The sequence below is a fragment of the Centroberyx affinis genome, unplaced genomic scaffold, assembly GCF_046629955.1.
Source record: "Centroberyx affinis isolate AG114_WGS23_722 - 3 ecotype Tasmania unplaced genomic scaffold, CSIRO-AGI_Caff_v1 ptg000150l_1, whole genome shotgun sequence".
NCBI classification, from domain to species: Eukaryota; Metazoa; Chordata; class Actinopteri; order Beryciformes; family Berycidae; genus Centroberyx; species Centroberyx affinis.
Genome location: NW_027278847.1, coordinates 32,829 through 56,537, shown reverse-complemented (window position 1 = coordinate 56,537; position 23,709 = coordinate 32,829). Strand labels below are relative to the sequence as shown.

General features: G+C 42.4%; 1 protein-coding gene across 5 annotated transcripts; it reads left to right on the top strand.

Annotated features, from left to right (window-relative positions):
• Positions 1 to 17,393: 17,393 nt before the first annotated feature.
• Positions 17,394 to 23,015, top strand: LOC139654788 (keratin, type I cytoskeletal 13-like). Of its 5 annotated transcripts, none has more exons than XM_071531986.1 (8): positions 17,394 to 17,600; positions 17,676 to 17,926; positions 19,628 to 19,710; positions 20,117 to 20,273; positions 20,813 to 20,974; positions 21,089 to 21,214; positions 21,739 to 21,962; positions 22,787 to 23,015. In XM_071531986.1, exons 1-8 carry the CDS (start codon positions 17,477 to 17,479, stop codon positions 22,905 to 22,907), a joined length of 1,248 nt encoding a protein of 415 aa, XP_071388087.1. In that variant the 5' UTR covers positions 17,394 to 17,476; the 3' UTR covers positions 22,908 to 23,015. The 5 variants fall into 5 exon arrangements, with proteins under 5 accessions (XP_071388087.1, XP_071388095.1, XP_071388077.1 ...); XM_071531994.1 differs by having other exon boundaries at positions 17,394 to 17,630; positions 17,685 to 17,926; positions 22,796 to 23,015; XM_071531976.1 differs by having other exon boundaries at positions 17,394 to 17,926; positions 22,817 to 23,015.
• Positions 23,016 to 23,709: the final 694 nt, after the last annotated feature.

Genomic DNA, 23,709 nt, shown 5'->3' with positions numbered 1-23,709 from the left:
GTAAGGTCGCCATTAGCTAACTGACGAACTGGAATGACAAAGTAGGAAGTCTGGTCAAAATACAAATAAAAAATATACATGACAATGAGTTTAGAGGATGATTTAGAGGACACTAGAGGATTTTCAAATCTTAGTCGATTTTAAAAACGTGGGAGGCCACAGACAAAACGACAGATTTAACCGATTTGTAACATCTTAATCGTAAGAACGCACACACCAGACGATTCAAGTCAAGACGCAGGACCACACACTTAGCGTTTATACTAACCGATTCCAGAGCGGCGATTCCAGGGACTTGAGATCTCACAGAAACTCGCGTGATCAAACGTGACTTCAGAGCAACACAAACATGGAGGCGGACCGTCGTCGTCAGCTTGTTGCACTTGTGTGTGCTGTGTTACTGTTACTGTGTGCTACGGAATCAACATGGCCTATACATTTTGCAGCGCGAGCTGGAGGTGAGTTGGAAATAAAGTTTTATAGTCTCAAACGGGGCTAGTGCAAGATACTGCTACAAGCACAAGTACGCAACATCCGGTTGGTGACGCTTCCCGGTCAGCTCGCTCTCATTGGCTATTACAGGTTTCTGCTCAATATTCCATCGCTGTTCCTTTCACACTATAAGATTTCAAGTCAACATGTTTGATATTTACGATTCAAAATCGGGGAGACTCCGATCAAGTCGGTAACATTAAGATTATGTCTGTAAACCCCTCACACTACAGGATCATTTGGGCAGTTAATCGGTTCAGACCAGCCTCGTGTCGGGGGGGGGCGAATCGGACCCAAAATCTGCCCAATTATCCTCTAGTCTGGGGGCAGCATTACCTAGATAACTCTAGATTGTATTTTTCAGTCAGTAGCACAGCGCTAGGCTTCATAATATTAGCTTCCTCCTCTCTTACCTCTTGTCTTTTTCACTGAGCTTATGTTACTTAGCCAGGAAAACTGTCTCTTAGGCTCCGCCCACTGCGGTTTAACTCAACCAATCAGATTATTTCTGCCCCTGAGAAATGTCTGTAGAACTAAAACTCCAATCTGCATCAGTTTCAATAATTATGAAATATCTCCATCGTAAAATTAAGATTTTCAAACCTAAATCACTGTAATAGTGATTTGAAATCACAACATGCAAGACAAAATATGTGTTTCAAACCCATTTTTGGATTTACAGAATTGGTTACCATTGGTTTGGACAGGACTGTATTGCCGTACCCACTCAGGCATGCATACATTTGACTAATAACTTGTAAGCATAAGCACAATCTAATAACTTATTAGTCCATTGTTAGGGGGAGAACTCAGCAAAACCGGCACACAGAGAACCGGGGTTACGCAAAAAGCTTTAATAGCTGAACTTAGGCAAAATACAAAACAGGCAATCCGAGGGAAAAAAATAAAACTGGCCGACAGGCAAAAAGAATCCAAGACTGGCAGGGATAAAATCTAAGGACTTAGAACACCAAACACATGTAACAGAGCAGGTCTTGGACGCTAACGGAAAAACACGGGGAAACAGAGCTGGTAACAAAGCAGGAAACACAACAGACGAACTGACAACCACTCCAGGGAAACACAAACAATATATACACGCACTGGGACTAACGAGAATAGAGAACAGCTGGCTGGATGGGAAAAAGTCCGGAAGCTGATTGGCTGAAAGCAGACAGATGAAGGGGGAACAAAGTAGCAGGGCTAATGGGCTGATGGAAGACAGGTGTGTGTGTGCAGGAGGAGGGAAAGTCCGAGGACATCTGGTGGGTGTCTGGAGGATGACAGGACCGGGGAGTAGAAGGAAAACACCAGGAAAACACAAGGGCTAGGCTGGGACCGTGACATCCATAGTATTATTACAATAGTTAAAAATGTTACACTCCTTATGAAGTAATAATCACAACAATATTATTTCATTAAATTATCTGGTAATTTATTATATTTATGTTTAATTATTCTTTAAAGCCATTTAAAGGGACATTTTATTACATACTGACAAGTTATTTAATTATCTGTCAGTTGTTATATTATCAGTTACAGAGCCTGCTATCCGAAAAGTGTTTGATATTTGGTCTATTTCTGTCCTTTATCACTCTGTAAAGTTCTTTGCTCTTCTACACGCCCAGATTTTTCCAGCCAGGATTTAAACATCAACCTCCACAAGCCCCTCCCTCTGACCTTTAGACCAGTGCCGCTCCTGTCGTGTTACATGTTAGTTATGGGAGAGGTCTGGGACAATGCAGTCACTGATCAATCAATCAGCTGATCAGTGATTTACAACCCTTCACGGCAGCCTCTCCTAGCTGTTTCTATGCAATGTATGTTAGGGTCGGAAGGTCACACACACACACACACACACACACATACCAAAACACTCCCTTGCTCATAACCCTGAGATTTGAGTTGAACAAGAGTGAGGTGTGTGTGTGTGTGTGTGTGTGTGTGTGTGAGTGTGTGTGTGTAGGAATTAACTGTGAATGCAGCCTTTTTAGAGTCACTGCAATCTTAGCTTCTGACTGCATGAAGATGTTTCATAAAGCCTACTATACTATACTCTACTACAGTGATTCTCAAACTTTTTCATATCAAGGACCCCTAATTTAGTCCGGGGCCATGGACCCCCATTTGACGAGATTTTGTCTCTCAGACCCAAATCTGAGAACATTTTTATTGTTAGATATGATTTGTCCAGAATTCCATGACTATCTGTACTGTAGGTAGAGAGATAACAGTGAAGCTATGATCAAAACAGACAATATTCTACATTCTCTAATTGTGTTAACTTCTTGTAAATGAAACAATGCTGAAGTTTAACAATTCATCCATTGGCTGGGGACGCCCTGGAACCCCCTCAAGGACCCCTGGTGGTCCCCGGACCCCAGGTTGAGAACCACTGCTTTACTATAGTCTATTGTGATCGGCCTATTGAGGGCTTTTGGGTGACATAACACTCTTCTGGCAGCCAGGAGGTCAGAATTGAACAGATGGTTAATTTCTGTCTGTCTGTTACTGATCATTTCATCACTGATCCATCTGATTGATTTAGTGTTTAGATAATGTCAGCTTGTTAGCTAGCTAACCATAGTATCTGGTCAGCTAACCATCACTGTCTTGTTGTTAACACATCTGATTAGCACACTAGCTAACGTAGCTAGTAGCAGCTAGCGTTAGTAGTGTCAGCTGACTCTTCTCAAGCTACAACTCTTCATGTTTTGGAGTAGAGACTAGGGCTAAAGACAAGACAGTTTACTGTGTCACAGTAACCTACATTTGGAAACAAATCCACCTTATCACACTATTCACTTTTACTGAGAACGTTACTGAATGGATCTACAGCCACACCACAAGAAGCTGACTCTGGTTCTAGCTGCTTGGTAGAGATTTAGCCAATATTTGCAGCCAATTCTCCAATGGATCTCCAAGATGCAGACATGTTTGCAAGAAGATTTATTACACAAATGCAAAGCCTGCATACAACTTTATAAAAGTGATAATCATTGCCATTATGTCTAGTTTGGGACAACACAAATGTTTTTCTTTTCAACAGATACTGTATGTCAACAACAACACAGATCCTGAATGAGCATTTTAATAAGTTGCAAAGTGAAGCAACATTCATGTCAAAACCACTCCCACGCAACTTGCATCTTTGTTTATTACAACAGTAATAAACATTTCACCACCGCAGGAATGTTGTTCAGCTTACACAAACCAAGCGTGGGAAGATTCGTCTTTTTGACTTGCACCTTGCACACTTGTCACCAGAGTTTTTTTTAGTTGTGCAGAAGAACAGCAGCCAGAACAATCTGCATGAGTCATGAAACTGAGAAAAATTACCTCACAGTTTATCTGCTGCACCCAGAAAAGTAGTGTTGGCAGGCTACACAAGTGGATTCTATATAACTTAGTAGTAATTCTGGGTATAATTGTTATTGGTATGAAATCTAGTTATGGCCTTTTACCTTTGAGGCACAAAAAAGTGCTTTTGCTTACAGTATATTCAGCCATGAACCTTGTGTGGAATAAATTACCTGCACCAAGGAGGTTATGTTTTCAGTGCCGTTTGTTTGTTTGTTTGTTTGTTTGTCTGTTAGCAGGATTACGGAAAAACTACTGACCCGATTTTCATGAAACTTCGTGGAAGGGTGCAGCATGGGCCAAGGAAGAACCCATTGAATTTTGGAGCGGATCCGGATCTGACTCACGAACAAACAATAATAACACGAACCTTGGCGGAGGTCTGCGCTCTCCGAGTGTCCTTCTAGTTCAAAGTGTGGCTGCAGCTCTTTCTTACTGATATATTTTCCTAATTTCATTTTACAAAGAAATCATGCCAACACAAATACACAACACTAATAAAAGGACAAAGACAATGGTTACAATGCAGCGAAACAACACACACACACACACACACAGACACACGTGCAGAGGTGATGTGGAGAGTGACTATATTCATATTCTATTAATATTTATTAATTTACGCACTCTTGCACTCATCCTTGTGAGTGTATAGCCAGGCTTACGCAGTGAGGCAAGAGGAAACAAAGTGAAAATAATGAAAAAATGCAGTTGGTCATAATGGTTTGCAGGAATGAGACATGATTTATCTCAGCAGCAGGTTTGCAGCACAGCAGCAGCAGCAGCTAGGTGTGGCTCCACTGACAGCAGCTTGGCAGCCGAGGCCAGAGAACGTTCTGGAGAAACGTCAGAGCGGCACGACATTCACATCACCGTGACGACAGGTGGAGACGCCTGAAACTCGTCCGTCTGGATTACCTGTACCTTCACTCTCTTTCAAGTGCTGTGCTTAAGTACAGCTTTGAGGTTCTGGCACTTTACTTGAGTATTTCCACTTTGTGAGACTTTCTACTTTTCCTCCACTACATTTATCTGCCGGCTGGAGTTACTGGTTACTTTGCAGAATAAGGTTTTACATGCAAAACATACGATAAGCTCATAAAATATGTTGCATTGTTAGAGTTTAAACAGTATATGGAGCAGTTAGACCCACAACATTAAAATACTTCTGACAGGTTAATGCATCATACTTTTGATACATTTAATTAAGTCTTTTTCCTTTATGATATACTTTTTCCACCACTGTCTACATCCCAGAGATTTTTTAACCTTTAGTTATCCAGGGAAAATTGAGTGATCATGCAGCAGGTGGCAAAGTTCAACATCAGCCGAAAAAAAAAGCACAGAATGTTCTCGATCGCATTCATAATGAAATTCACAATTCATATTAAAACAGCTTTGGAAACTGTTTTTTTAAACTGATATCAGGAAGATATTTAGATCCCGATTTCAACAAACAGTGCAGGTAGTCGTCTCAACTTTTCATTTTGGCGCTGTATTCACACAGGTTTTCAATTTTAGGTCGACATCCAATTTTTTGCCTGGCTTTGTCTGCACCATCCTGCTTCACATTCACACCTGGGAGCGTCCCAGTCCAACCACAGTCTTCCACTAACGCAGCTGGGGGGGGGGGGGGCAGTGTGCCTTGCTCAAGAGAGGGAGGGCAGAGCGTTTCTCATTCACTTTCGCAGACTTTCCCCAGCGGTCCAGTCCAGGTTGTGAACCGGCAGCTTTCTGGCCACAGTCCCGCCTCTCTAACCTCCAGGCTGCTTCCAAACCCTGACAGCTAATGAAAAGCTGTCAGTCATCGGCTGCGTGTTTTGGAACGCGGCGGCGATGATGTGAACCGATGCAGCTTCCACGCAAGTTTTGATCGGTTAGTAGTTAGTTATGAAAGGCTCAGGGTGGGAACGCTGTCAGTCAGGTTGGTTTTGCATGAGGATGAGAGGCTGAAGACTTTCACACAGCCTGCAGAGGCCACATGCATCAGAAAGACACACAGCTGTCGTTCTCTGAAATAACTTCTGCTTCTACATAATTCAAAAGCCTTTGCATTACATCTTGAAGGTTTGGATATTTCACATTTTTCCTCCGGTAGTCAGAAAAAATAATTCAGCGGACAGTGTAAGAGTTTAATAAGCAAAGAAAAACCCAGATTTACATTTTCACACTGTTGCAATGTTATCTTGAATGAATGAATGAATGAACAAATGAATTAATTAAGTCACGTGTGCACAAAGTGAATAAATTAATGACTAAATAAACGAACTGATTGCTTAATTCATATGTAAATGAACTAAATGATTTATGAATGAACAATCAATCAAACAAAAAAAAGGAATCAGTAACACTTTACAATAAGGGTACATTAATTAAGGGTTATTAACTAACCCTTAATTAACAGTTAACTAATGTGTAATTTACTAATAGTGTTCATGTTAACTAAGGTATTAATTTATACATTATTCAATAGTTTATAAAGATGACTATTAAATAATGTATAAATTAATACCTTAGTTAACATGAACACCATTAGTAAATGATTACCAGACACATTAGATAACTGTTAAGTGAGGGTTAGTTAATGCTTATTCAGCATTAACTAACCCTTAACTTAGTGACCCTTATTGTAAAGTGTTACCAATTAATCCATGAAATGTAACAATAGGATGAAACGATAAAACATAATGATCAATAAAGGAATAAGCACATTGGTTTTGTGAGCTGCAGACCCGAGGAAATGAGATGTGAATGAGGAGAAAGTGACAGAGAGTGTGATAACCATCATGCCTGTCTGGACCTGACTGACTGTATGACTGCTATTTCCCAGAGGGCTTTGGGAGCAGGCCTGCTGGAACAGAGCCTGCTCTATGTAAGGTGGAGTGAGAAAAATATTCTTCTTAACACAACATACGCAGATACACACACACACATGCAGGCCCTAATCTCTCAGTGTGAGAACTAATCCAGGCTTGGTTCCATTTCAGTCACTGTAACTCATTTCCTTTTCATCCTTTCCACACAATAGATGCTGTGATGGAGGCAGGAGGCCAAGGACAGCTGGCAGTCTGCAGCTTCACACACCAACTGGCCTGGATCTGATGGTCTTCCTCCTGTGTGACAGACATTCAGCCGATTGCATGCATGCAAACACATCTGATTAGCAAATGCAAACTAGGGTCCTGCTTTGTTTTAATAGTTAAGTGCTGATACTCAATTTACTATCAAGCAACTATAATTAGATTAGATTAGATTAGATTAAATTAGATTAGATTAGATTAGATTAAATTAGATTATTTTAGATTAGGTACTTTATTCATCTCCGAAGGGAAATTAAGGCGTTACAGCAACTAATAACAACAAAACAAACACAACAAACAACAAATAATAGTACATAAATAGAGTAACAGAAAAAACAGTAAAAATACAGTACAGTGCGATACAATAGAGACACAGTCAAATTAAATACAAGTAACACAGAGCATTACAAAAACAGTGCAGTGCATAAAAAAGTACACTTAACAGTTTTAACATTTAACAGTTTTTGTTGTGAAATCTTATGGCAGCTGGCAGGAAGTGACACTAAAAAAAGTCTACTGAGGATCAGGTAGTGTGAAAATCAGTCTGTAGATACTCCGGCTGTGTTTCTGTTTCTGTTCTGTCTGTTTGTGTCTGAAGGCTCGATCAGATACGCAGATACCGATTATTTAACAGAGCCGGATCAGAGCCGCAACTCTGGAGAGACACATGGCTTCTGTCGGACTATGCAGCGGTTTCTTGTGTATTTCCGCCATAGTATAGTCATAGTTAGTCATAGTTATCACCATGTCACTTAACAAAATAATGAACCAATGTCACTTGTTGTAGAGGTTAGAGATGAGGTTATCTAAGGCAGTGGTTCTCAACGTGGGGTCCGGGGACCACCAGGGGTCCTTGAGGGGGTTCCAGGGGTTCCCCAGCAAATTGCAAAATTTTTAAACTTTATTATTACATCATCTCATTTACAAGAAGTTAACACAATTAGAGAATGTAGAAGAAGTGGCTGTTTTGATCATAGTTTCTCTGTTACCTCTCTACCTACAATACAGATAGCCATGGAATTCTGGACATAATCATATCTAACAATGAGAATATTCTCCGATTTGGGTTCAAGAGACAAAATCTCATCAAATGGGGGTCCGTGGCCCTAATGTGGACTAAATTAGGGGTCCTTGATATGAAAAAGTTTGAGAATCACTGATCAAAGGAGCCGCTGAGAAGCTTCTGTTTGGCTGCAGGACACTCTCAACAAAAAGTGACAGCTGTGTCTTAATTAATCCCGCGTGCGATGTGAAGCGCACAGTCTGTCTGAAACTGTCAGGAAGCCTCTCTGTTCACTTTCATGAGAAGATCGTTTTCTCTCCACTTGGGAAGAACTTTCTCCACAAGGTCACGAGTATCGCCTTGGCCTTCTTGGATTTGATAATGAGCTCACACCTGCAGGACGAGCCCGTCTTGGCCTGCTGTGACAATGAAGAACAGTGAAGTGTGAAGCAGCATCTACACTGGAACTCACAGCGTAACACAGCTGATTAACATCAACTTAAAAGAGTCGAAACTTGGCAGTGGATGAATAGAACCAGTCCTGTCCTCATTCTTGTGCTGTGCTGGGTTTTGTGTGTCTGTGTGTCATGAATGAATCATTGCCACATAGTATATCTCAAACAATAATGAGAGTTGTATTATCCAGCTTGCCTGACACCTTTATTAAAGGTGCTATGTATAGCATTTTAACCTCAACAAGTCATTACACATTCATTTCGAGTATATTATTACCGTAAACAAACCAGAGCATCAGTGGTCAGCCTGTCAGCCTCTACTCTGCATCCTCCATTGGGGGCAGGAAACAATGGGGCTGATGGGAAATGTAGTCTTAATGTGGAGAAACAGAGCATACCAAGGAATCACAATCACAAAAACAACATACTGATGTTTAAAGATGCTTTCACTCCCAACTATCTGAGCCTCTCCTCTCCCCTTCCTCTTCAGTTTCCTCCTCTTTCCTCCTTTCCTCATTCCTCCCTTCCTCTCCTTCTCCTCCTCCTATCCTTATTCACTTGTCGTCTGTCACCACGCCAAGCGCTCCGTTACATCATGTTCTTGCTTGTCGCACATGGGCTGTGGCCAACGAATACCGTCAAGCGACCTATAATTACGCTTATTAAACAAAGTGGGAACATTATCAGCATTACAGAAATAGTAACCTAAGTCAGTCTTTGTGCTACAATGCACTGAATCACTGCTTATTGTGTCACAGATCTGCAGCCTGAAGAGAAGTTTAACTCCAAAATGAGATATCGACATTTGACAAATGTGGTGCCAACTTGTAGAAAATGCTTGTTGTCACGCAAGCACATTACAGTCATCTGAAGACTCTTTTCTTACAAAATAATTTTGTTTTAATGATTGAATCATCTGCGTTTTTGAAATATTAACTGGTTAATTACAGGCAGCAAACTTCTTCCAAAGTGGATAGAACGCATTTTTAGAATGAAACCCTTCAGTTAAGTCTAACTTTTCTATCCAAACCCATGAAAACGTAGCACTCTTGTCATGTGGGAATGAACCAAAAACTGTCCTGTGACCCATTTTGGGCTTCACAGTTAAATGGCATGTTCAAAAAAAGCAACAAAAGCAACTTTTCTACTACAGTTCAGACTAAAGAAGACCAACTGTAGCTGTGATCGCACCCTAAAAAGCACTACTCTAATATACACTACTCTACTTCGACATCTCAGCCAGCTAGATGAATCAAGACCAGGATTATCACCATGACATTTCCTAATATGGCAAAAAGTGTGATCTCCCAAGTGCAGCAGAACCTGTCAAATAGAGGAGTGGGCGAGTTGGAACAAAACCTGTCTTCTCTTCAGTTGAAAAGGTGGAGCAACATTCTCCAATGAAAGTAATGGGGAGGAGGACAGAAATTGCAGTTGAAGTTACACAGGCCTAAGTAAGAAATCGATGCTGTAAGTAACAACTGAAAGTAAACTCATACATGTAACTAATCCATAGTCTTTCCCATATCCTTCCCATTCCTACAGTCTGCTTAACATGTCAAGTCAGGTGTGAATCTGTGGCCCTTGGGAGCGTATCTATGTTCTCAGGGTCCTATGTTCCCAGGGTCCTAAGTTCCCAAGGTCCTATGTTCCCAGGGTCCTAATTTCCCAAGGTCCTATGTTCCCGGGGTCCTATGTTCCCAGGGTCCTAAGTTCCCAAGGTCCTGTGTTCCTAGGGTCCTAAGTTCCCAAGGTCCTATGTTCCCAGGGTCCTAAGTTCCCAAGGTCCTATGTTCCCAGGGTCCTAAGTTCCCAGGGTCCTAAGTTCCCAAGGTCCTATGTTCCCAGGGTCCTATGTTCCCCAGTTCAATATTCTGTTAACACACATTAACCCACCTATTGTGTTCGGGTCAAATTCGACCCGTTTCAAGTTAAAATATTTCATAAATATTATCCAGTTTTTTTTTTGTTTTTTTTTTGGAACAAGCCGTCAAAACAGCTATATAAACACAACAAAACCAATGGTTATCATTTTATTTGATTTTGAAGGTGTCTAACCCTAAACCCTAACCCCTAACCCTATAACTGGGGAACATAGGACCTGTGAACATAGGAATGACTCCGTGGCGGGCGCTTTATGAACGTGAAAGACGGTGTTGTGAAAGAGCGTGTGTGTGTGCTCAGCAAACCTTCCCAGGACAAATAAAAAGGTTAAAAAAGTTGAGACCGCTCTTTTCCAGATAGAAGCTGTCTATCGTGCATTGATTGCTGCCCGGTTACCCAGCATGCCGTGCAGCGGAGGGGAGCTTCCAACGCAAAAACGGCGCAAAAAAAATCCAAGAGTGCGGCGGCGACAACACGTACGGTGCAGCGAGGCAGGACGGGATTTAATATGTCAGTCAGACTGCCGGGGCTGCGAGTGTGAGGCGCTGACGGACAGTTTCACGAGGAACACGGGATGATGGATGAGCGAATGATTGATGGATGGATAGTGAGAGAGAGAGCGAGAGAGTGAGAGAGAGTGAGAGATTTATGATAATGAGAGAGCATTCCAGAGAAGTCAGCAGTTGTCACACCCTTAGGAGGAAGGGGAGGAGGGAGGTGTGGAGGAGGAGGAGGGAGAGGAGGGAGGTGTGGAGGAGGAGGGAATACAGACGTGACTCTTGTGGTTGTTATTTAACTAGTGCTTCTCTTGCGATCTGTTTTATGAACATTTTAACTTTAACACTTTCCTGGTTTCAGCATCTCATCATATTCATTTTTCAAGAGAGTCCTGGCCAAGAAAGCAGCATCATGACAGACACAGTCACAGCAGCTGCCAGAAAACAACTTACAACCAAGCACATGAGCAAAAAGCAGAATCAGAATCACATGAAACGACTCATGCAAAGTCAGAATTCACCATCCAAAGGTAGATTATCAGGATCAGGGACCACAACACTGTTACATCCTACATATACTGTAGCTGTCTGGAAATTGTACTTCAAAGGTTTGTCCTCTAGCTCCCAGCTGTGAATGTGTAAAACTGTAGGAAGTTACACACATTGAGAGCAAGTAAGTTACACACATGTAAGGCGAAGCAGGGTGGGGCTGAAAAACAGAATGCATGCTCAGTAAAGTAGTAAAAAAAATGAAAATAAAATAAATTGTCAAACATTTTACCTGAAGACCCACATTTTCTCAAGAATTTTGAATTCCTGTGACTACTGATTTTGCAGGCTGTTTTGCAGGCTAAACTGTGTGTTGTTGTTTTTTTTAACGGAGCTGCTATGATGCATAACAAATTTCAAAGAAATCTGACAATTAAGTTCTATTGTATCTTATCGTATCATAAACTAGTAAAATGTACCCTGGTTTTACCGTACTGAGCATTTTTTTTATCAATTTAATCGATGTCTAGGCTAAAATGAGGCTACATAGGGTTTAAAAGTGAACGTTTAGTCGATGTCTGAGTCTTGGACTGCGTTTTCTGGGGTAAATGACAAAAATAAAGCATTGTCTTGTACATATGGACTTCTCTGGTGCATATTTTTGATATTTACAGCTGTCTCTGCATATGTAATAATGCATTTACTGCTTGGTCTAAAACTGTATATGTATGTAAAACTGTACTATACATAGCCAAGATCCTGGGCTTTATGCGAGTTGAAGCAGAGACGCAGTGTTGAAATGCATTGCTTAGTGGGACCTGTGAGTCTGCATTGTGTCAGTCAGCCTGCCTCGGTCTTCACCCTGACAGTGTACGACCGCTCCCTAATCAGGACCTTTGCTGTGTTTAAACCCCTATATCACCTCCAGGCGCACAACTCCACTGCTCACATTTCAAGTGTCAAACCAGGCATTTTAGATAGCAGTTCAGGCTTGTAGCTGACATTGCATCCAGACCGGATTATGGTGCGGTTCATTTAAACAAGACACACACACACACGGTTGTTGGTGAGAACACACATTGGCTATATTGTGGGGATTAAATCTGTGACCTTTCGGTTACGGGTCTCTCGGTGTGTGTGGTCGTCTGCCTGTGTTTACGGCCCTTCACCTCCACAGGCTCATCACTTACAGTCGGCACCATAGACATCTAGAAAACATCTAGAACAACAGAAGCCACTGACATCAGCGAGCGACAAAATTTAACCCCAGAATGTAAAAAGTGTCATCACTGGAGGTGCAAAAAGAAAGTTCCAGCATCTTGTCAGGCGTTGATCAGCATAGTAAGCAGTGTCAGGCAGGTGACACATCCACACGTGGCATCCAAAGTGGCATCAACTTGTGTCTTTAGCCAGATTGCATTTACACCTGGATTTGTATCTGAATATAACCCTAAATCCAAGTTAGCATTAATGCCAGGAGTGAAAGGTGTATTAACGTAGAACATATTAGTGTTTATACTTATATAGTGTGTGTGTCCTCTCATAGAGAAGAGCCAGCTGTCAGGTAAGTTTGTCACTAAAGTACCTGATGTCATTTAAACTAGTTTCATTTATTTAACTTATTTTTTAACCAGGCCCCACAGACTGTGCTAAACGCACCTGTATGCCTATAGGGTACGCAGCATGTGCCTGCCTCTCCCACAGCAGAGGCTCTTTTACATGGGGAGAGGGGGCGGAGTCTCCAACCTGCTGGTTGTATAACTTCCCCTTGTCAGGTACGCGGTATAATCCAGGTCACTGAATTATGCGCTGAAGGACTGAATGTCAACATGCCTGACAGGTTAATGGATGGTGGGCTAGCTGGAGCAGGTTTTCTGGGTAGGGCAGGCTGCCGCGGGGCAGGTGGAGGGGGGTCGGGTGGGGGTGGGGGGTGATATGGGGAGCTTTGCTGCAGGGCCGCAGGGCACAGAGACAATAATTGTCAGTCAGGCAGGAGAGCCAACGCCAGCTGCATGGCACGAACGTCACAGCGGTTCAGTGTTAGTGAGCTGCGGCTTTTAGGAGCCTTTGGGTGGCAGACAGATCGCTGTAAAGATAGATGTGACACAACACACGCCATTTGGTGGGCACTCTCCCAAAGCACCTTATAGCACTATGGGTGCCTGAGGCCTTTGGGTGTTCTTTTGTGCAAATTACCTGGACTACCAAAATCTGGAATCATCTGTACAGCACTGCTTACACTGGTCATATGTCTTCAGTATAATATATGTACTGCATTGCACATTGTCCATTGTTCTGTATGTATGTTGGTTTCTTCCATCTAGTAATGCACATGCCCAAATTTCTGCACATCTGAATATAAAAGCTACATTTAGGAGTCGCTTTTGTGTTAATGACTTCATGCCAATATTTAGTTGGTGAGAAGGTAAAATATAACCTTGACAATCATTTAAATTAAGCCAAATTAATAATATTAAAGGTTCCATAAAGTAGGACTTTTGTTTGTGTTAACAAAAATGTGACAATACTAGGTTGGAAGGTAAGATACAACCTAGCAGTCAATTTGAATCAGTGCCCACACTGATAAGATTTGTTAGAATAGGAGTGTTTTTGCGTTAACCAGACCGTGAGAGAACAGCATTGATAAGGTTCCTAGGAGTGGGAGATGTTCAGAGCTAAAAATATTGAGGCAGTAATTGGTCCGTGCAAAGATAAGATCCAAATCGTCAGGAGTGTTTGTGACAAATCTCTGTAGATAAGAAGCTCAGTTCTTCAGAACAGAATACAAAGCTTTGGTAAAAGGAGGGTGAGTCAATGTGGAGGTAAACACTCATCCTGTTTACTGGTAACAGCAGAGGAGGCCGTTGTGTTTGTTGCTCAGCAGCAGAGGAGGAGTCAGGTGATCACGCTCCGTCCTGCAGGGCCACCGGTCCAAGATTCCTGTTTAAACTCCATTTTAAAGATACATACATTTACCAAACTTGTTTCACCACCTATTTAATCAAAAAGTCTTATTTATGACAGCCTCTCCAAGCAGTCATTTTTTAAAGCTGCACAAGGCAATTTTGCATGTTGGCGGCACAAAGTGGCAGCAAGAGGTAACTGTTTCCAATGTTTTCCAACGGTCCTATGATATTTGTCTCCAAAAAGTTATGCACCCTTGATTTGTACTATACCTATGCATGGCCAGCTGCTTAACCTATCTCTACGCATGCACCGAAATCAAACTACTTTACTACTACTACTTTATTTTAGACTTTTGGACCCACAGTGCAATCGTTTGGCTTCAGGACACTTGGATTACGCTGTTTATGTCCTGTTTGGATTACGCTTTTTATGGTCATTTTCTGCCCTTTTTGGGACTCTAAAGAAACGGTCTCCATTCGCTCCAGTTGTTTTGGAGAATGCTGCTACAAAGCTGCACCAGCAAACTCACTGTGTGTTATACTGACATACAAACTTCACCAGTGTTTCAACTGACATGATGGTAGTAGATAATGACAAAAAAAAACCATTAAGTTTAAGTTTATACAACTAAAAGAATTTGGTTAAGATTAGGGTAAGGTTTGGTCATAAAAAAAGAAACACTTATGAAAATGAAAACATCACTCACTCATTACAGAAACCTTTGCAACCCAGGTTGCCGGAGTCAAAGGCAGATGCCAGCCTGAGATTTCCTCCTTATTAGCTGTTTTCTGTGTGGGGGGGGGGGTTGATTTTCCCCGAACCAATCACTAGTGACTGACGTATCTAATGTTACTTCAGTCACACTGATGCTGGGCGTATTCACTAACTTCACCAATAATGTCGTTTTTGACAAAAATATTGTCTTTGCAAAGACAATATAGGCGTGGTATGAGATTCTGGAGAGTCTGGAACCAGGATACTTGATTTGTAGAATATCCAAAACCAAATTAAGGTGCATTACTTTTCGTTACTCTAACTATGAACTTGATATAAGAGCTGAACTGTGACACTGTGATGCCCAGAAGTCATGTAATGTGATGACAGTGAACTGCATACTCCGACGACCTATTTTTTTTAAAATACTGGCCTCTGATTGGTCTGTGGGCCCTGAAGTGGCCAGTGTGGATGTCACTGAATATAGGCTGATGCAGCCGAAACTCATTTGCTTTTCAAGCCTTGTCGACGCTTCTCCAACAGTAGCTGAATTCTTAATACCTTTGGCATCCAGTGACAGAGGTTTACAAGCCTCTCAGCAGAACATGCTCAACATCACCTTGAATCAGGTTAAAACAAAGGTTCGCCTTTAATGAGTTGAGGTTATAAACCGTAAGTTTCTGTGTGAACTTGTCTGTTATTCCTCCGGCTTGAGGAGAGCGGCTGCAGATTATGAGAACGCCTCCAGCAAAATAGCATCCAACGAACCTGCTGCACCTACAACACACTGTAAAATACTTTAGGAGGAGACTGATTAGATTCAACTAAATTACTCAAATGGCTCCAGAATGAATATATGTACACATCTATTGATATATAGATGAGACAGAGGGACTGGTAGCCAGAATGATAGAAAGATATATCCGAAATTTTCTATTTTGTATAGTCATACCTTAAGATATGTGTTAGACATACGTGAAAATACTGATGCAGATACATTTTTGAGTAAAAGCTAGGATTATTTTTTTCAGTGCAGTGTGACTGAGCCTTGGTCAGGGAGAGGTTTGACTTTGGTTCTCTGTAACTGATGAAGAAAATGAAACAGTCAAACAGTTTGATCAAACGGCAGTGCATTTAAATATGACAGCTGTAGGAATTTCTCATTTATGCAGTTCTCATACTTACAAACAGCAGCTCTCAAAAATCTGTGGTGTGCTTTCCTTTGGGGCGAGAGAGAGAGAGAGAGAGAGAGAGAGAGAGAGATGCACATCAAAATCAAAGGGGAAGAAGTTTAAAAAAGTGAACCATGCAGATAGAAAATAGCTCACAGTGGGCATTGAAGACGAGAATATCAATATATGTGAAATTGATATATGCAATATCAATCATGACTTAGTTATCAATTATCACTGCAATTCATTTGGCAATGAAATATGCAATCTAACATTTTTAAACATCAATATATTCAAAATGTAATTATGTTGTTTTGATGATGATGTTGCTGCTGGCTTCCTGTTTTGTGCAGTAAAACAATATCATTTTGTGCCATAAAGCAATACAGTTTTCCTCACCGAATGGCACAGCGATGGTTTTGTTTGTTTATGGTAATTCTACTAATGTCTCAAAATGTATGTGATAATGATTTATTGATGTTTCAATTCTGCACGAAGCACCTTTAAGTGTTATAATCTCATTTGAGCTATTGGGCTTAGACAATAATTCAGAGCGATTAAAATCCTCCACACCTAATCGATGTTTACAGAATACTATACTAGTGCTTTGTCAGTAGATCTTTGGTACTATCGGATTTAACGCTAGCTCGGGTTCTTTTATCGATCTGAAGGAGCGTGACCCGCCGCTCCTCGCTCTGTGAGATCGCTGCTTATTGTCAGCGCTGTTTACTCAAGATTAGGCAGAGCTTTAAATCTGCTGCAGCAGGCGACCGGGACCCGTCTTAGTCAAACAAGTGGTTTACTCTTTAAACCAGTTTTTCTCCTGCGTCACAGCGAGAAAAAAAAAAACATTGTCAAGAGTTCCTCAGTGCTGCGGTAAAAAAAAAAAACAGTTTGTGGTAAAGCTCAGGGAGGTCGCTCTTTTGCAGCTGCTGATCGATTTGATGGGGATTTTCATGCTGGCAGTGAACTTTAACAAGCTTAATTCAAATCACAGGCTTTACGTAAATGTCAGCCAGGCCCGGGCTTGTCCCCCAGCGCTTCATGTGGATTCTACTCTGTTCTTTTGCTCTTTTGATGTTAAATGAGAATTGGCGTGTCCAATCCCTCTATTGATGCAAGGCACTGGGTGAAAAAGTACGGGAGATGGATGGATATGACATTTCTCTGCCACACCCACAGACTGTTACCTTCGTTCTGTAACTCAGAAAGGCTTTTTTTTTTTAACGAGGACAGGTGTCTCCTCCCACGCTTGGCACAATCTCTCCCTCCCTCCCTCCCTCCTTCTCTACCCCCCCCAAAGTCATTGAGTTGTATAAAAAACAGCTCTGTCCTCAGCTCTTCACTCTCTCCTCTCCAGCCGGAGCAGAAACACAGCCTCCTGCATCATCATCATCATCATCACCACCACCACACTGACAACATGAGCATCATCGGCAGAAACTCCATGGGCGGCTCCCGCCTGTCCATGACAAGCGGCGGTGGCGGCCGCATGTCTTCCAGCAGCGTGTACGGTGGAGCCGTAAGCGGTGGGGTTCGAGTGTCCAGCGCCGGCTCCTACAGGTCCTTCGCCGCCGGTGGTGGCGGTGGCGGTGCGGGGGCTGGCTACGGCTTCGGTGCAGGTGCGGCAGGCGGTTACGGCGGGGGCGCCGGGTTCAGCGTGTCCGAGAGCATCAACGTGTCTGCCAACGAGAAGGCCACCATGCAGAACCTGAACGACCGTCTGGCCACCTACCTGGAGAAGGTCCGCAGCCTGGAGAAGGCCAACGCCGAGCTGGAGCTGAAGATCAGGCAGTTCCTGGAGAGCAAGGTCGGCCCGGCTACCAGGGACTACACCGCCTTCAGCCTCTCCATCAGCGAGCTCCAGCTCAAGGTAGGTCACCCCCGACACGATGATGACGCTTTGTCCCATGACTCTCAGCACGTTTCACATTAACATCAGGTAACAGCAGGAGGATGGTGTGCACAGACTGTGTGACATGCCACGCTCTTCCTATCAGTCTAAATGTATGACACGTGAAAACCTTTTGTCTCTAAAATGTCAACTTTTACAGGCAGTAAGAAAAACAGCCCTGATCTTTGCTTGGCCACCATGCATTTTTTGAGTTTAACCAATGAGTTCTGAGTGGGTTTCATCAGCCCAAGGGGTTGGAAAGTTAAAGTTAAAGCATGAAAATCACCCAAAAAATGTTCACATGACAGTGATATGGTCAGAGGCGGTCAATGGTATTACATGGCTGAAAATCATTAGAGAACAGCTCCAATAACAACATGCTGATGTTAAAAAACTTTTGATGGAAATCCAAATTTTGGAGGGAAAGGAGTGACAGTACCGCAGGTGTTAGGGGTTTGACTCTCACTGAGACATCTATACCTAAAATGTGTTCACTCATGTCACTGGAATGAGACTTGCCTGCATTCCCAAATCAAAAGAAGTAATACTTTATCGCAACCTGTAACCTGACGCTCATTTTTTACAGGACTGACTGACAGCAGACATTCCTCCTCCAGCAGCCTTTTTTTTTTTTTTTATCTCATGAGCATTTTTCTCATCACACTGACTGAGAAGCACTGCAGGTGGCAATCATGTTGTACGGAGTCGATTGCACATGCATAGTTCAGTCTCAAAGCATGATGAGTGCGCCAGGGGCCATGAGGAAATGGCAGTACAAGACTGAAAAAAGGATTTCTAGTTTTATAAAAAAAAAAAAAAAAAAAAAAGTTTTATAAAGTTTTATATTTGTTCCATTGTAAGTGAAAGGAGCAGCGATTAACTCTAAAGATGCTTTTGGGAAACACCAGCTCCACTGATTATGTAAAAAAAAAAAAAAAAAAATCATGATGCAAAAGAAAAATTTTGGGGGGAAATTGTGGGCAAAGCCAGATCACAATCCAGTTAATAAAGTTCTGGAAACACTTTACAATTAACAGTGAACTAATGTGTCTGGTAATCATTTACTAATGGTGTTCATGTTAACTAAGGTATTAATTTATACATTATTTAATAGTTTATAAAGATTAAATAGTTATATTCAGTTAACTGTTAATTAAGGGTTACTAACTACTAATGCTTATTAAGCGTTAACTAACCCTTAATTAATGTACCCTTATTGTAAAGTGTTACCAAAGTTCTTCATGTGATTTTCCACTATGAGTCACCTGATGCTGACCCACGCTGCCTTTTTATGCCTCTGCTGGCTATTGTTTTCTGTCAACAGAGCGGTGACAGAGTAAGGGTTTGGCCTTGAGCGTAACGTAAACAACAGTCAACACTTCAGCAGCGTCCGTGTGTTGAAATACATCACAGGCTACAGCGAGCAAGTCCAAATCTATCTACTGATGCATACTGTGAACACCAGCATCAAAACAAGAGATAGATAGAGACAGATAGATGCAAATGTTCCATCGGCATTTGCCCTGCGTCACTTTGAGTCTCAAGACCTTCAACCCTTACTATCACTGCTCTCTAAGCATGAGTCAAAATTCACAAAATACAGTGTACTACAATTGATGAAGAGTACAACTTTGCATAAAAAAAGTTAATTCTCTCCCTCTCTTTCTTTTTTTCTTGCAGATCCAGGATGCTACCGCCCTCAACGGCGGCATCTACCTGGCCATCGACAACGCCAAGCTGGCCGCCGATGACTTCAGGGTCAAGTGAGTGAAATTATTTTGAGCGTTGATTCATGTTCGCTAACGAGGGAACATTCAGGGGGTTAGGGTGCGATACCTGAGAGAGCAGAAATGCCACAAAAATGAGAATTTGATGTTAAAGTCCTTTGTGCCATAATCCAGGACTAACTCACAAATGGCTATATCAGGCTACTATTACCTGACTGGATTAGCCATGACGAGATTTTTTAAATAGATTTCTTTCCATAGACTAGAGTCAAATCGGTTCATATGATTTTTCTCCTCTCTCCTCTCTTTTCGTGTCCTTTCCTTTTCTCTCCTCTCCTCATACAAGATTGTCTCCAGGCTATCTCCTTCAAAAAAACGCATTCTCAGTCGGTTTAATCGCAGGTAAAACCCGTTCAAAACTAAAAGTCTTCCCTGTGCACAGGTATGAGAACGAGCTGGCCATGCGTCAGTCGGTGGAGGCCGACATCGCCGGGCTGAGGAGGGTTCTGGACGAGCTGACGCTGACCAGAACCGACCTGGAGATGCAGATCGAGGGCCTGAAGGAGGAGCTGGTCTTCCTCAAGAAGAACCATGAGGAGGTCAGTGTAACACAATACCCAACAATACCCTAACCCTAACCTAACGTAACCCTAACCCTAAGTCAGTGTATTGAGACCATGTGCTAAACCAGGTCTTCTTAAATTTTCATGTAACATTAGACCCGCATTAGGGCCGTGGACCCCATTTGACAAGATTTTGTCCCAGGGACCCTCATATGGGATTGTTGATGATTTTGTATTGAACTGTCTAAACTTTACATGGGGGAATAATAGTTGTGATAGTGAAATCTATGACTAGAAAAGCCATTTACAGTCTGTAATTGGGAACTGCCTGGAGCCCCCTCAAGGACCACTAAAGGTGCCTGGACCCCAAAGTGCTAAACCGTATAGCTGAGCTAACTACTTATACAAAAGAGACATACAAAATATCCCTCGTGGTCTCTTTGGAATCCTAACCTTTTCCTTATTAGACAACCAACCTATTTTCCCTTCAGTTTGTTGCGGCCGCCTGCAGGTTTAGCAGGCAGCGAAACCTCTGCGCAGGTTAACACGTCCTCTGTGTGTGTGTGTTGCTGTAGGAGCTGCTGGCCATGCGAGCCCAGATGAGCGGCCAGGTCCATGTGGAGGTGGACGCCGCTCCTCAGGAGGACCTCACCAAGATCATGGCAGAGATCAGGGAGCACTACGAAGCCGTCGCCACCAAGAACCGCAGAGATCTGGAAAGCTGGTTCCAGGCCAAGGTAAGCTACACCATGTGGTTTACTTGGGTCCTACTCCAACAAATCCCAGTTGTTTAATTTACCGTTTACAAATTTTAACCATGGTGGTTTTTGGGCGTTTTTTCTTCCCAACAGACCGAGACGCTGAACAAGGAGGTTGCTATAAGCACAGAAACTCTCCAGACGTCCCGCTCAGAGATCACAGAGGTCAAGCGCACGCTACAAAGCCTTGAGATTGAACTGCAGTCACAGATGAGCATGGTAATCCACACGTCACTGAGCTGCTTGTTTTAGAGGAAATCATACAGGCCTTTCCCAGCAAACATTTTGACGTTGAACAGATGTTGATATGACGGCCAGCACCAACACTGGAAATCTGTGTAAACAAAATAAAAGTTGAGACGAAGTCTGTAGTCGTCTGTAGGTACTACCTGCATCGTTTAGTGAAATCAGGACCTAACTATCTTTCTGATATCAGTTCAAAACAGTTTCCAAAGATTAATATAAAATGAATAAAAGAAATGTCCTCCTGCACGTTGCCGTCCGTCAAATGCTTGCTGGGTGGGTCAGCTCACCTTTGATTCAGTCGTCTTAGGAACAGAAACCGCAATCCATTTGCTCTTAATAGGGAACTCACTCTCCATTATTTCACAATAGGTTGTAATGAGTTTCTAATCCTGAAGAATATCTACTTCATGACTTGACTGAATTCAAATGAAACTGAACCCAGCCCTGCTAACGGTCGGCCCAACTGGTCCCTCGGTTGTTCCGTCTCTCTCCTGCAGAAAGCGTCTTTGGAGGGGACTCTGGCTGAGACGCAGAACCGCTACTCCATGCAGTTGGCCAGCTACCAGATGCAGGTGACCAGCCTGGAGGAGCAGCTGGTGCAGCTGAGGGCCGACCTGGAGCGCCAGGGACACGAGTACCAGATGCTGCTGGACATCAAGACCCGGCTGGAGATGGAGATCGCCGAGTACAGGAGGCTGCTGGACGGAGAGGCGAGCAGCAGGTGAGACGTAGTTTTAGCCTTCTCAGAGTCAGAATAACCTTAAGTACAACAAATGTACAGGACCGCACATTCAGTGCAAGAACTACAACAGTCAGCAGCAAGATTAGACCGATACAAAGGGTTGATATTGACTGATTTATTCAATATCGGCACTTGGCCATGTTGTCCACTGCCGATATGAAGGAGGTTCTTCCCTGACTTCCCAGATTTTCCTTGAACATTTTATTTATTCATTTTATTGTTCAATAAGGTTTTTTGTACATTAATTCTTCATTTAAAGGCAGTAATGAGAGTTTCTCTACTACTGAATAGATGTGGTGGGTCACCCTGCCTTAAAGAGCTGCTAACACTAAAATAATTTTATATAGTCTGGGTTTCAATTAAGAGTTTTAGTGTCCTGTGATGGTCTAAGTGCTGTTTAATAGGGTCTTCCACCTTGACAAGAATATTGAGTAATTGCAATTATTCAGCATGAAAATGGAAAGATTTAAAGATATTGAATAAAAGTATATAGTCTATATTGTATATTGTGTATATCTATATAGTCCTATATTGTATAAAATATCGGTTATCAGCGGTTTCAGTACAAAAACATTGATATCGGCCTTCAAAAAACGGTATCGGTCGAACCCTTGTCATTACCCATACATTAGCATTCTGACACCATGTGATAGAAACCTTAGTGTTGCATTGCTGTGTCTTGCACGTTTGACTTACTGCTGACTTCCATCTTGCTGCTGCGATGATGTGATTGTATTTAGAAGTAAAAGAACAAAGCGCCGCCTAGAACGCTAAACGCTGACTGTGCTGTTTGTCTCCCTCAGCATGTCCAGCTCCTCCTCCACCACCACCAGCACAACACGCAAAGTGGTGACCATCGTGGAGGAAGTGGTGGACGGCAGGGTGGTCAGCTCCTCCTCAGACATCATCAACCAGACCTTGTAAGGACCTGCGGGGTTAGCGCTCCTCTCAACGCTGTCCGGCTCATGATGCCCGACAACTCTTACACAGAGAAAAAGGGCAAATAAAAGTGTACTGAGGTGCTGAAACGTCTGACATGTCTGCTGTGTCTTCTGTCCAAACGTTCATTCAGAGTCAGTCAGAGAAACAAACAACAAAGTGGTTTGCATTCGGTTTCAGTGTTAGAGACCAAGAGACCCAGGTTCACTAAAGGTTTATGCTATTCTCTAACTGCACTGTGTGGAAAGCTGCCTAATAGCACTGATCAAAAAATATGCATATGCAAATTGTATGTATACCTATTTTTAGGTGAGGTCATGTAAATCAAGATTGCGCCAAATTCACTAACACTTCACAACACCAACTTCCCCAGCACATACAGGATAACATCTTTTGAAAGGAGGCGTAAAGACTGAAGAGTTTGGCCGATCAGAACGGCTGTCACCTTCGCTGCAAGACATTTTCACCAACAAGACAAGCAAGACAGAGGGTTTTCATCGGATCAGAAAGCGCTCCAGGTCAATATGAAAACTCTGCAGTCTTAGTGAATTTGGACCTGAGTATAACCGGCGGTCCTGTGTGGTTCAGTGGCACTAACACTGCAAGGGGTTCAAGTCACAGTAGGACTTCTGATGCCAAATGTACCTAAATGTGTGTAAATGTTTGCACACAGGTTACTATAAGGTGCACTGGATAAAAATGTCCACACAAAAATTGCATACTGTATCTACATTTATCAGCACAAATTCACACATAATCTAGATGCAAAATCCAAGAGCAAAAACCA